We start from the raw sequence: 13,153 nt of genomic DNA, 5'->3' as shown, positions 1-13,153 counted from the left end.
CCGTCCAGTGTGACACGCCTTCCGCGGTCTATACGTTGGACATAACGTATTCTACTAATAGACCGCAACCCTGCGGCTCCGCGCGTCTCAATGCTATTACCAAGAAGCGATCAGACGTGTGCTCCGTAGTTCGCAGTATTGCTTTCCTGGTTCCTAGCTTTTCTACTTCCATTCCTTGCCCCTTTCCCTTTCCTCTTGCTTCCTGGACTTGTGCGCCATCAGCACGTCTTCTTCGTTTCCCGGACCCCCAGATTGCTGCATCCCGGAATCTTAAATGCACGCTGGAGTCGGAAGAGATTCACTCAGCCTTATTCAAGTCCAGGTCTGTCCCCAAGAAGACACCGCCCACGGAGTCCAGCAAGGATCGGTCTCAGGTGAGAAGGGGGGAACTCTGTGACAGAACATGGCACCTTTATTGCCTCTCCCTGTGGTGGGAGTACCATTTGAAAGGGTAGGGATCGACATTGTTGGTCCTCTTGACCCTCCAACATCTTCAGGCAACAGGTTTACCCTTGTTGTAGTAGACCATGCTACTAGATACCCTGAAGCAATTCCTATGAGCACTGTTACAGCTCAGGCTGTGGCTAAGGCCCTCCTTGGTATTTTTACCAGGGTTGGGTTTCCTAAGGAGGTAATATCCGACACAGGGTAAAATTTTATGTCCCACTACATGAAGGCCATGTGGAAAAACTGTGGAGTTATCTACAAGTTCTCAACAGCATACCACCCTCAGACAAATGGATTGGTAGAAATGTTTAACAGAACCATGAAGAGCATGATAGGAGCTTTAGAGGACCCCCTTAAGAAAAAGTGGGATCTCCTACTGCCATGCCTTTTCTTTGCATATAGAGAAGTCCCTCAGGAGGGAGTGGGTTACAGTCCCTTTGAACTTATCTATGGCCATCCGGTCAGAGGTCCATTCGCCCTGATCAAGGAGGGGTTGGAGAGTGCTCCTTCCCCCACACCAGTCAGAGTTATTGACTATGTGATAGGACTCCGGAGTAAAATGTCACACATGATGGCTGAAGCAAGTGATAACTTGAAAGTAGGTCAGGCTCTGGTGAAACATTGGCATGACCAGAAAGCCAACATGGTTGAGTTCGCTCAAGACCAGCTAGTTCTTGTTATGGTACACACAAGGCAGAGGGCCTTGCAGGACAAATGGATGGGACCCTTCAAGATTGTGGGAAAACTTGGACAGGTGAACTATCTGGTGGACTTAGGCAATCCTAAGGAGGCTCCTAGAGTCCTTCACACCAACCGTCTAAAAGCTTATGTCTCGAGACCAGAACTGGGGGCTTTGCTTCTAGCTTCAGCTCAAGAGGAGGAGGAGAGTGAACCTCTACCTGACCTCCTCAGAGGCAAACCTTTAGATGAGAAAGTAGGAGTTAATCTCTCTTGTAATCCGACACCTGAGCAACAGGAGGAGTGAAACGTTTTGTTAAATCAATTTGCCCCCCTGTTTACTCTAGCACCAGGCTTTACCCTCTCCAAAATTCCCTAAAAAGGTCAAATGGAATGAAGAGTTCAATCAGGCCTTTGAAAGCCTGAAGAAAGCCCTTTGTCAAGCTCCAGTTCTCAGAGCTCCTGACTACCACCAACCCTTCATTGTGCAGACAGATGCTTCCAATATAGGAATAGGTGCAGTCCTCAGTCAACTGGTTGAGAAAGGTAGGGAGCATCCCATTTGCTTCATCAGTAGGAAACTGAAGGAACCTGAAACAAGGTGGGCAACTATTGAGAGAGAATGTTTTGCCATTGTGTGGTCTTTGAAGAAGTTTAGACCATACTTGTATGGATCTACTTTAATTATTCAAACAGACCACCAGCCCTTGAAGTGGTTGATGCAAATGAAAGGGGAAAACCCAAAACTGCTAAGATTGTCAATCTGCCTCCAAGGGTTTGATTTTACCATTGAGCACAGGTTAGGATGTCACCACCAAAATGCTGATGGTCTCCCTAGGATGTGTATAACCGACTAGAGGTAAGAGACTCATCCCATCCAGGAGTGGATTAGATCCTCCTGTCCCTTAGTCTGGGGGGGTGAGTGTTGGGGAGTATTCTCACTCTATGGCTAATTTCCCTTACCTATAGAGTCCCCCAGCAGCTTTACTGGATTTGAAGGGTTTGTTTTCTTCTCCTGCTAAGAGTGTGACTCTTTTTCCCACTCTTAGGCATATTTTCTATGTGGGTTCTAGGCTATTTTTGTGTTTAATGTCTATGGGGTTTATCTCACCTCCATAGGAACCATCTTTATCCACATGTGTTACACAGCACCCTCCGTGCAGTGATGCAGGGGTGTCGTAGCGACCCCCAAACATAGACTCCATACCCTGGGACTGACTACTGTCTCCCAGGGCATGTAAAGTCCCCATTGACTTTACTAGTCAATCTTTATGAACAAAACCAGTACAACCCATCTTACTATGGAGGTACTGACAAGGGTTAATAGTTTTTCCCTTATGTTCATTTTCGAGAGGGTACCGTACCGTCCCTCTCTCAAAAGTTTCTGGCTGGTGGCAGTGGTTACTACCAAAAATATTCGACTGTGAATATTTCCCTATGGGATTTTACCATTGTTCGAGGATACCACATTTACTGACAGCCTCTAACATACCGCTGGTTTATTTTTATATTAACTTTACTCCGGAACTTTTATATAAATTCTTTCTCGAGTCTTTCTCTAAACTCCTAACTCAGATCGGGGATCCTTTGTTCGTCCTTTTGGCGGGCTTCTGCCAAGAAGCACTCCTTTCGGCGCCACTGAGTCTGGGGTGGATCCATTGTGTGGGAGGCGGAGTAGGACCCCTGGACAGGGTTGCCTCAGCAACCCATGTCGCACTCTGCCCTAATAGGCTGTAGGGTCTCCCGCCAAGATGACCACTCCACTGTGTGAGTGACCGCTAGGCTGTATGAATGGGGATCTTTTTGAATAAAAGCAGGGTCCTGAGGACTGGAAGAGCAAGACGTCACCACTGGAACTAAGAAGCCGAAGAGGAGAGAAGCCAAAGACATCTGCAATGACTGAACCACAAGTTAAGCCCTCCTGCCACATCTCACCACTTTTCTCCACACGACGAGAGAAGACCTTCATCTGCAAGAGCCTTCTTCCCTTGAGCTGGTGGAGCCAACCAGTTTGCCAATCGCTTTCCTGGACCTGCCTTGGTTGAATCGCCAGTTCCCTGTACTCGGAGACCGGATAGCCAGACACCCGTCCACCCGGACCGCGATTTAAAGGAGCGTACCTTTTATTCGTTGGGCAGCACCGCAGCTGGTTTCATCCCTGGGCAGTGCAGTAACTCGAACTTTCCTCCACAACGAGAGCCTCTCTTCCTCTGCTGGATCTCCTGAACTACAGGAACTGCCAGGAACAACCACCACCGCAGGAGCCTCTTCTACATTTTTAGGTACTTTGTTCCACCAGGCCTCCCTTTCTGCGTGGTAGTGCTAAAGGTGTTTTAAATCCTTTACCTACCTGTTGGGTTGGCCACCCCTATCCTCTAACATTGTCTTTCACCTTCTGCATCCACCTTTTCGATCGTTTAACCAAGACTTGACTGCAGCTACAAGAACATTTTGCTCCTAGGCTCTTTGCCCTGTACCACTGACTCTGGCACAGGCCTATTGACTCTGGTTAAATTTGTTAGAACTGCCTTCTCTATATTGCTTCTTAACTAGAACTGTGTTGGTGCACCTACTTCTTATAACCACCTTCTTCTCCCCACTTTTAAAGCTTGTGAAGGGCCATTTTGCTCGGTTTTCATTTAAGTATTGTACATTCTAAAGTACTGTCTTGCCTAAACTTGTTCACAAACTTATGGGAAGTGTTGCTAAGGTGTCTAAGAATATATTCCTGCATAACTTGTGCTTTCCCTCCCTTGTGAGAAATTACTAGAGTGCCATTTGTGTTTGGTTTTCATTGTGCCGTTTTGCCCAGTTTTCACTCTTGCTCAAACTTGTCTATAATTTAAACTAGGGAGTTGTGTATACTTTTCTTGACTGATTTTAACTTGCTTTTTATAACTGTGATTAATGTGTTAACTTAGAAATGTGTAAAATAAATATATCTATTCTTTTTAATACAAAACTTTGGTCAGTGTTTCCTTGTAGCATAGTATTGTGGTCCTATTGTGTAGACCCTGAATACTGCTCATCTCCCTCTTGAGATAAGTCTGACTGCTTAGCCACAGCTACCAACTAAATCTTTGTGGTACAGACTGATACCAAAGGGGATTTATTGCTCATACCTGTAGTCTTAATGTTCTGTAGTGCTCTCTAAGGGAACTGCACAGGATTCTGCCTAACAGGGGGTCTCACAGATGAGGGTGAGTTGGCATAAATATGAAAATCTAAACAATGACAAAAACCACGAGCAAGTTAAATGTGGTGGAGTTTGTACTGTTTGTCAGTTAGAAAGAAAGAAAACATTAGAGAGAAAACAAGACCAAAATGAAAGAAAGATTGAATGAAAGAGTGAGAGAAATGAAAAGAGGGCTAGAAAAATGAAAGATGGGGAAAACTAAGGAAAATAATTACTTGTAGAAAGAAAGGAAATGACAGAACGAAAAGATGAAAATATAGGAGTCACAACAGAATGATGAAAGGACGATGGAAACAAATTGAGGCAAAACAAAGATTACATGAAAAAATACCAAGAAAAAAACAATAGAAAAAGGAAGGAACGAAAAAGATTGAATGAGAAGGAAGATTGAAATAAAAACAGGAAAGCGTAGATGAAAAGACAGGAATAAAAAATAAATAAAAGACAAGCAATATAAAGATAGAACAAAGAAAGGAGAAAGATGGGAAGGCAGGTCGAAAGAGAGTCATTTCAGAATTGAATCATTGTGCTTCAGAGATGAAAAATTATTTCTAAATTAAACTCTGTTATCGATACCTTGTAACAGCAACTGCTACATCTCGTTGTTTGTCCATCAGTATCTGTTATTGACACTTTGTTACAGGAACCATGGTACCGTCTGAGGCAGTGGGATGGCCCGGGTAATTACTTCAATGTTTTAAAATAAAACGACTGACTGTGTCCCTTTAACATTTGAAGGCTTTGCAGCATCAGGGCCAATATCTTCTACAGCCAAACAGAATAATGTATGTTTCCCTCCACTAGTTCCTGTGAGAGACTAAGCTGAAGCTATGTGGATGCAGGTGCTGCTGTACCCTAAGACTGCTGTATGATGAGCCCCTAGTCCAAAGGCTCTGGACCTTGTGTAGGACCATATGCACAAAGACAACAAAGAAAATGCTACTGTCCAATATTGTCTAAACCCAAACTGCTTTGGTGTAAGTGTGAATGAACATACACTTTGTGTCTCGCTGAAGATAGGTAAGAGTGCAGCGCTTTTCTGTGGCCAGTTCCTTGTTCCTGGGGGGGGGGAGTGGGGAGGGGGCGGGGTGGCGAGACGGTGAGAAAAGAGAACAGGGCAACGCCATATTCCATGGACTGAGCCCTAGCATTGGTTACTCTGCCACGGGCACTACTAGGCAATCCACTAAAGTATAGACTAGCCTGTCTGCATAAACTTGGGAAGTTAACACTAGTTCGTAACCCTAGGATAGTGGCATTATAGGCCATGGACTGAGATCATATGATTGTCATTAAATGGCAGATATGTGCATCATATGTCAGGGATGGCATGAACTGCCAGGGGGTCACATCATTTGTCAGATATTGTAATCAAATGCCAAGAGCTCCCACACTATGACCTGCATTCCTATGCAGGCCAGCCGCTTGCACCATTCTCCAGCGATTGTCAACAAATTACTGAATATCGCCCTGAAGCCGCGGGGGGTGGGGGGTGAATACCGCCAAGTGACCACTCTCTGGGGTGTGTGTAGTAAATAAGACACGAGCTGGAGAGGAAATTGGGCACACGTGTAGGGAGGTCTGGGAGTACATTAGGGATGGATTAGTGGGGTAGAGATAGGAGATGCACAGCAACATTAACAACATTTTTGCTGGTATTGATTTCAACTCAATGCTTGGAAACATGACCTACCGAATCAGCCCCTGAACAAACCAGCCTTTGTTTATAATGCCCGGCCTGCTGCCAGACTCTCCTGAAAATGCTCTTACCGAACTATCATAACTACATGAATGGAGTATAAAAAACAAAGTAGGAACTGAGCACACATAAATACGATAGCAAGGAGTGGAACTGTGTACAGTACCTTTGGATTTTTGCCTCGTAGTCTGTCTTCTGGTTTGCAATCTGGTGCTTCAGGCCCGCAATGAGGCCCTGCAGCGAGTTCTGGTTTGCAGAGGTGTCGCTTGACGGGAGGAACACGTCACTGTTGTTGCTGTTGCTGTGACTCACGGTGCCAAAGCCGGGGGCCTCCAGGGGTTCCCCGCAGGTTGGGGTGGCGAGGTTGCCCCCCAGGGTGGCTTCGGTGCAGCTGGACCTCGAGGAATGCCGGGAGCTGGACCTTTCCTCCAGCATGTTTTCACAGGGAGAGCTGGACCAGGAGTCGCGGTCGGCGGCACTGCGCGCCTCCCGCGTGCTCGGCAGAGGCGGGAAATGCATGTTGTCGTACATTGAAAGTTTGCTCTCACAGGAGAATGAGGGTGTGCTTTTTTCCGCCACGCCTGGCTTCTGCTCTGCACCACAGCTGTCTGAAACGTTTGGAATAGTTGGAGACTGTCCATTTTCTGTAGCAGCCGGTCTGATTTCCCCCTCAAATTCCTCCAGCAGCAAATGTGGTACAGGCGGCGGCACATCGCGCGCCAGCTCCCGGCAGTGGCTTTGGTGTACCAGCGTCCGCAGATCATGGGAGGGCACCTGCTTTCTGCGGCTCTTGTTGTTTTCCGGGCCCCTTGATTGGCAGCTGTCCCCGTGCTCGTGCCTGGGCCCCCAGGAGAGGCTGGCGGCATCCTGCGCGGGCGCTTTAGCCGCCAGAGGCAGCGACAGCGATTTGGTGCGCGATTCCCGTAGGCGCTCTTCGCTGCGCAGGCTGTGGAAGGAGCACGCTAGGCCGGACCGGGGGGCGCCGTCAGCGGCCGGAGGAGCGTGGGAAACATCCTCTGAGGGAAATAGCTTGCAGTGGTCGCTTATCATGACGGACATCAGCTGCTGCACCAGGGCTGTTCCTGCGGGAGCAAGGCCACATATTTCACTATAGGCTAATGCAACATTTGCCAGTGGGTTTGCTAAGAGAACAACAAATGGCGTTTTGTTCTTTAGCTTGGTGGGTTGCTAAAATAAGTGTTTTCATGGATTTATTCATGCGGTTTTTCACAATGCTGATTGGGCCTCTAAGAGACCTCAGAGTGATTGCTGTTCTAGAGAGCAGACAAAAGATACCATAAGAGAATGAGCAGAAAGCTGCAAACTCAGTTTCAGTACAACGTGGAAACAATAGTTTAACAAATTGCAAGTACATTTCAGCATAGGAGATTATCGGAAATCGTGCAGAAAAAAAATCAATGTGAAAGAGAAGGGGGTGGCAGCATTACTCAACGGATAGGTCCCAGCAAGAGGAGAAATAGGTCGAAAAACAACAGTGCGCATACATGTCGTTTTTAGCTGTGCGTATAAATGATGAGCAGGACACCATAGTTAAGTCGGTGAAACACATGTTCCGGAAGATAATTGAAAGAAAGAAGCAAACAAGTATTTGCAGCCCTTTCCTTTTTTCTGACATTCTGTTTCACTCGGGATGGATTTGGTTTCCCAGATGTCAAGCAATCCTCCTACTGTGCGCCCACCTCTGCACGCCCACAGCAGCGCCACCCCCACTGTGGCCCCACTTCACCCCCAGGGTCCAAGACATAGATGCAATGGTTACAATAATCACACAGACAATTTGTATAGAATTTGGAAACACAAGATCACATTTATTGGCGTCATAGACAATTTGGGGGGGCGGTCCAATCCCTGGCCCTTTAAAGCCCTGGCCTTTTAGAGTTTTACCCGGGCTTGCAATAGTTTTATTGTCCCGGGTGACACTTGTCACTTTGGGTTTTGCAGAGTAGCGGACATCCGCCTCTGGTTATCAACTACCAATCCCAAAGTTAACCCTTTGCCAGAGCTATGGTGCCTGGCAGGATAAACCAAGGGTGCGTGCGTATGGTGCCACACTGCATAAAATGTTAGGGGTCGTAACCCTTTTGTGGTGTGTTTTAGCTCCAGAACCAGTGAATGGACGCATGCAGGAAGCATACACACCTTCACTCTATTAGGTTCAGCTTCACTGTGAGATAAGACACATTAATGTTAGATTTCCCCTCTTAACTCAGCACTGGCAAAGCAGAGAATGACATGCAACAAGCAGGATCTAGCATAGGGTTAAACTATGGGCATGAAATATTGAAAAGGTGAAAGCAACCGCTTATAAAATATTTCAGGCAGGAGTGTGCAGCAGGTCTAGTGGGTGAAAAAAGGCAGATGGCGACAACCAGCAAAGACAAGTTCAAGTTATGGTCACATGCCCACCAGAGTTATGTGTAGAGTGCACAATAGTACTACAGCTGCGTGCACAGCTCATGAGTGATATGAGTGTCCTCGTAAGTAGCGAGGTGAGTCGAAGCATGTGTGCACAGTGTACACAAGTAAAATGGACAGATCAATAAATTCCACGTGTTTGAGATGTGTACACGAGGATACGCATCCTTTGGGTAAATGCATTCATAGTAAAGCCAGGTAATATCAAACACGGTAAGTAAGAATCTGCAGAGAACATACTGCTACCAGCTTGTGGTCTCATTGCTTGCAGGAAGTTATCCATATGGGTGATGTCCACACAGAGAACCCTGTGCAGCGTAGGGGCGCATCAAGTATATACATTCACCACGATTGTGCATCTACAGTAGACACTTCAGTTTAATACCTTCTGGGTGTGTTCATGGTGGAATTGCAGATGACTGTGCCGGAGGCACTGGTGATGGCATGCATGATGTCATCAGTGATACCATGTTGTGCAACAGCACCTGGAGCGTTCTAAGTGCTGAATGGGATTACCACAATAAATGATCTCAGGCCCAAATTACAAGACAGACTCAAGGAATATGGTAAAATATTACTTTATTATCAGTCCAATAAAGTAGGGAAACCTGGTGAACAAACAGATTATAGCTGACACACTCTCAATGCATTTCAGTTACACAAAAGGTTTAAACCTCAACATACATCAGCTATGACATCATCCCACGTGGCTAACGGTAAAAACCTACTGGGTGGAGGGATTGGTTAGTAGAAACATATACATGTAGTGTGTATGAAAGTTAGTATCATCATTGGATTCATCTTATCTGTTTGGCACACCTTGGACTACCTCTAACAACGTAATAACTGCAGCAGATAGGCCCGTGCAACAATGTATGGTCCACCATTACATAGGTCCTCATGATTGGTTGGCACTCTCTTACCAACCTTGGACATTCAGCTCGTTAGCAGCATGTGAACAACGAAAACCCAGGTGCAAGGAAACAACATCAGAAAAACTGCCTTCCTTAGCTAATTAGCCTACCATCTCTCATCAGTTAGGTCCTAAGGCAAGGCTACTTCTTTGTAGTTGACCTTGCTGCATGTTCTCATCCTCTAAACTTTAAAGGGAGTGATGATAAATAGCTATATTCGTCTGCGGCTTTATGAATAAGCCTTGTCTTCTGGTTTTATACCACGTGTGAAGAGACCATGATTTTGTCCATTCTGTCCTTCTATTTAGTGCTATTATATTGGGTTCTATTACTCTTCTTGGCCTCTGGAGACTTGGTTACTCCGTCCTGCATGTGCTTTCTGCGTCTTTAATTGTACACTACTTGACACTCATAATTATTCACTCCTTTACTTAATCTAAGAGAAATATTTCCTACATACATGGCTTATCCTCTTTGACTCCTTTCGAGCCATGTAGTTGCTCTTGATGCTGCATCCTTGATTCTGAGTCAACAAATATCCTTTGTTCCTGCATGAAGTTGTATTTCAGCGCCTGTCAGCACTGCAGCCTTGGTTTCCCTTCTCAGGACTTCTTGCTTACTATTATATAACGCTGACATCCATTTCCTCAACATGACTGATTTACTCATGGTCTCTTTTCTACTTTAGGAAGCTTCTATATTGTCTACCTTGCGTTTCTGGGTATATACATCTATTACATCTCTTGTCACTAATCTTCTTAGTGTATATGGTTTTCTTTTTCATTCGTATATATGTTTACTTCAATGCTTCAATTACATCTACATTCTTTAGATATCCATACATCCAGTTCAGTGTGTCCACGTATCTTCTCTCTTTGGTGGCGTCACGTTACGTATGTCATACTTTACTTATAGTTCTTCTATATCCAGTGGTGTCTGCAGGCTCATATTTACTGCATCCGTCCGAGGGTACACTCAATATGGGTGTCTGAGCGCATAACGTCTCTCATACCTTCGATGTGGCATTGGAATGATACCAGGTGTCAAACGCAGTGCTTTCTTGCTTTTCTTCCAATATGACAGAGATTTGGGGGCGGCTCTATAAATGACGTGTACATCTGCGTTTCTGCATTCCCCATCTGGTGGAGTCCTCAACCACTGCCTCAATTTTCTTCACCTTTTCTTCACACTGTGGTTTCTTAGGGATCCATATCTTTGTCACCCCCCTCAGGTCACCTGCATTCTTTATATATTCAGCCACACTCCAGGTCATATGGCAGCACTCCCCAGTTGGCGTACAGAACACCCAATGTCCCAAATAGTTCTTATGGTCCTTGGGATAATAAAACGTCGTCCCTGGGGTGCCATAGGGCTTCCTTTCAGTTGTTCATGGGTAGTATTTTCAGTCTGTGTGTGCTTGTCAGCCACAGCATTGACATCAATCATTATCTTCATCTCAACATCTTTCTTCGCTGTCTTCTTACATTGCCCTATGATTACTCTCAGAAGACAGAATCCCAGTAATACTAACACTAGTATTGTTATCAGTACCTTAAATGCATTCACCAGCCAGGTTGGAATCCATGAAAACAGGGATGAAAACCAATCTTCATCATCTTCGTGTTCATCTACTTCTTCTGCCATTTTCGTGTGTCGGGTCGATAAAAGAGTTATAGCTTCTGTCAAAGTTCCATTTTATCCATCATGGGCAGGTTTGAATGTACAGCAAGAAGGCCTGATCTTTGAACAAACGCCTCCTTCCATTGCTGTAATTAAATCCAAATCCAAAACATACCATCTACTCGGCTGGGACATATCGTGGGACACCTGAGCGCCGAGAGTGTGTTCCCGCATGGAGACCAGGTTACTTCTTCCTCCCCTTCCTCCCCTGTGTGGAGGGGGAGTTAAACTTGTTTTAGGTGCAGGTGGTTTTCCCCCCTTGGGGACTTTCAGCCAGCGATTTCGCTGTGACTTCGGGGTCGAGCTTTGTTCTTTATATGTGGATGGGTTCATTGAGTCCTCCTCTGGGGTCGCTGGTTCCCCTCCCACGATTCCCCCGCCCTCTTTAAGGGATGGATTATACGATTTTGGCCTTTGAACAAAAATAGGAACGCTGCCAGTAAGAGCCACCGGGATTTGATTTTCTGGTCCTGGAGGAAGATCGCTGGCGGCCTAAGGGCTCTACATCGCTGAACTGTAGTGGGTGCCAGGTCCTGATAGATTTGTAGGGAGGCCCCTTGGAACATTAAGTCCCCCTGAGTTTAGCTTGCAGACATGATTTCCTGTTTTGTGGAAAAGAAATGGACCCTGGTGATTACTTCGGGTGCGTCTGTTGTTGAGGAGCCTCTACGGCCTCCTAGTCTGTGGGTGTGATCCAGCATAAGTAATGACTTGTCGGGGAGGAGAGTTTGGAAGAGGTCGCTGATGTAGGCCGGCAGGGCCCGATCTGATATCGAGGCTGGGACCCCTCTAATGTGGATATTGTTCCCACTGGCCCTATTTTCCAAATCCTCCTGCTTGCACTGCATGCTCTCGCTGTTTTCCTCCAGGGTTTGGAGTTTCCGCTGCAGGTCAGTAATTTGCATTGAGTGCTCCAGGACCTGGTCCTCCGTGTCGCTGACCCTGTGCTCCACTTCCTCCATTCGATTGTCCAGCCCATCTATTTTAGCCGCTATCTCTGTCATGCAGTTGTGGAATTCCGTCTTAATGTCTGCCAACAGGGCTTGAATATCATCCGTCATGGCCAATTGGCCCCGGGATTTTTCGGGCGATGTGGCATGGGTTTGATTAGGGTCCGCTTTCCTAGATTTCACCTGTAGGTGCAGCTTGCTGGCTATGTCTGCCGATTTTGTGGACTTATGTTTGACCATCGTGGTGTAGGGGTGAAAGGCCGATGGGGCGATGGTTTTGGGTGGCCCAGAGCCTCCGATCCATGTCCCTACGTGCTGTGAAACTCATGGGGTTACCTGGGTTATGCGCTGGCTTTGAGTGGTTCCCAGTCTGTATGCCTCTGGGATAGGACTGCTATCTTCCTCCCCAGATTCCGGGCCGGTGGAGTGCAGCAGAGCAGTATTGGCCACAAGCGTTCTCTGGTGGAGCTGTATTAACAACACTGCCCATGCCCCCCTGCGCTGTGTGTTGGGGGTTAGGGGAAAGTTCTGGCTGTGGGACTACCCAACTGACCGCCTGGAGAGAGCTCCACTTTGTGTGGCGCCTCCACTGGTTCGTGCTGCTGTGTGGGTCTGTGCCGTATTGTATGGTCCTTCAAAATGTGGTGCCCACAATCTCTGGCCCGGCCACGATGCCTGGGAGGGCTCTGGCCAACCAGTGCTGTTCCCCCAGCCTTTGCTGATAATACTGTGTTGCCTCGCTCTCCTTCATTCCCCCTAGACCTCGGGTGCCAAATGGTGTGGAAAGTTACAAGGCTGTCGGGGTTACCTTGGCTGTGTGTTGGCTCTGTGTGGCTTTCAGTCAGTCTGCCCCTAGAGCGTGGCCGCTGTCTTCTTCCCCGGGGTCAAGGGAGCTGGAGTGTGGGTGAAAGTTTCCTGCGGCAGGGCAGTATGGGGCTCCAGCGTAGCTGTAGCCAGAATATTGCAGAGGGTGCCCTGCGTTGCGTGCCAGGGATGGGAGCGAGTTCTGGTTTGCCTTCCAGTTGACCACCTGCAGGGATCTCCTCTGTGCGTGGAGCTTTTACCGGTTCTTGTCACTGTGCGGATCTATGCTGTGCTACGTGGTATTCGACCAGCGTTGCACCCCTAGCCCTCGCCAATGTTGTTGTGCTGC

General features: G+C 46.9%; 1 protein-coding gene across 1 annotated transcript in view; it reads right to left on the bottom strand.

The window, feature by feature from the left end:
* Positions 1–13,153, bottom strand: part of LOC138581365 (rho GTPase-activating protein 24-like) — a 270,059-nt gene that overhangs the window by 25,923 nt on the left and 230,983 nt on the right. The window contains exon 7 of the mRNA XM_069652645.1: positions 6,187–7,102. Within this exon, the coding sequence (XP_069508746.1) occupies positions 6,187–7,102 (916 nt within the window). The remainder of the gene's footprint in view (positions 1–6,186; positions 7,103–13,153) is intronic.

The sequence above is a fragment of the Ambystoma mexicanum genome, chromosome 3p (genome assembly GCF_040938575.1).
Source record: "Ambystoma mexicanum isolate Mex_15411 chromosome 3p, UKY_AmexF1_1, whole genome shotgun sequence".
Lineage (NCBI taxonomy): Eukaryota > Metazoa > Chordata > Amphibia > Caudata > Ambystomatidae > Ambystoma > Ambystoma mexicanum.
This window is presented reverse-complemented; position numbering and strand designations above follow the sequence as displayed.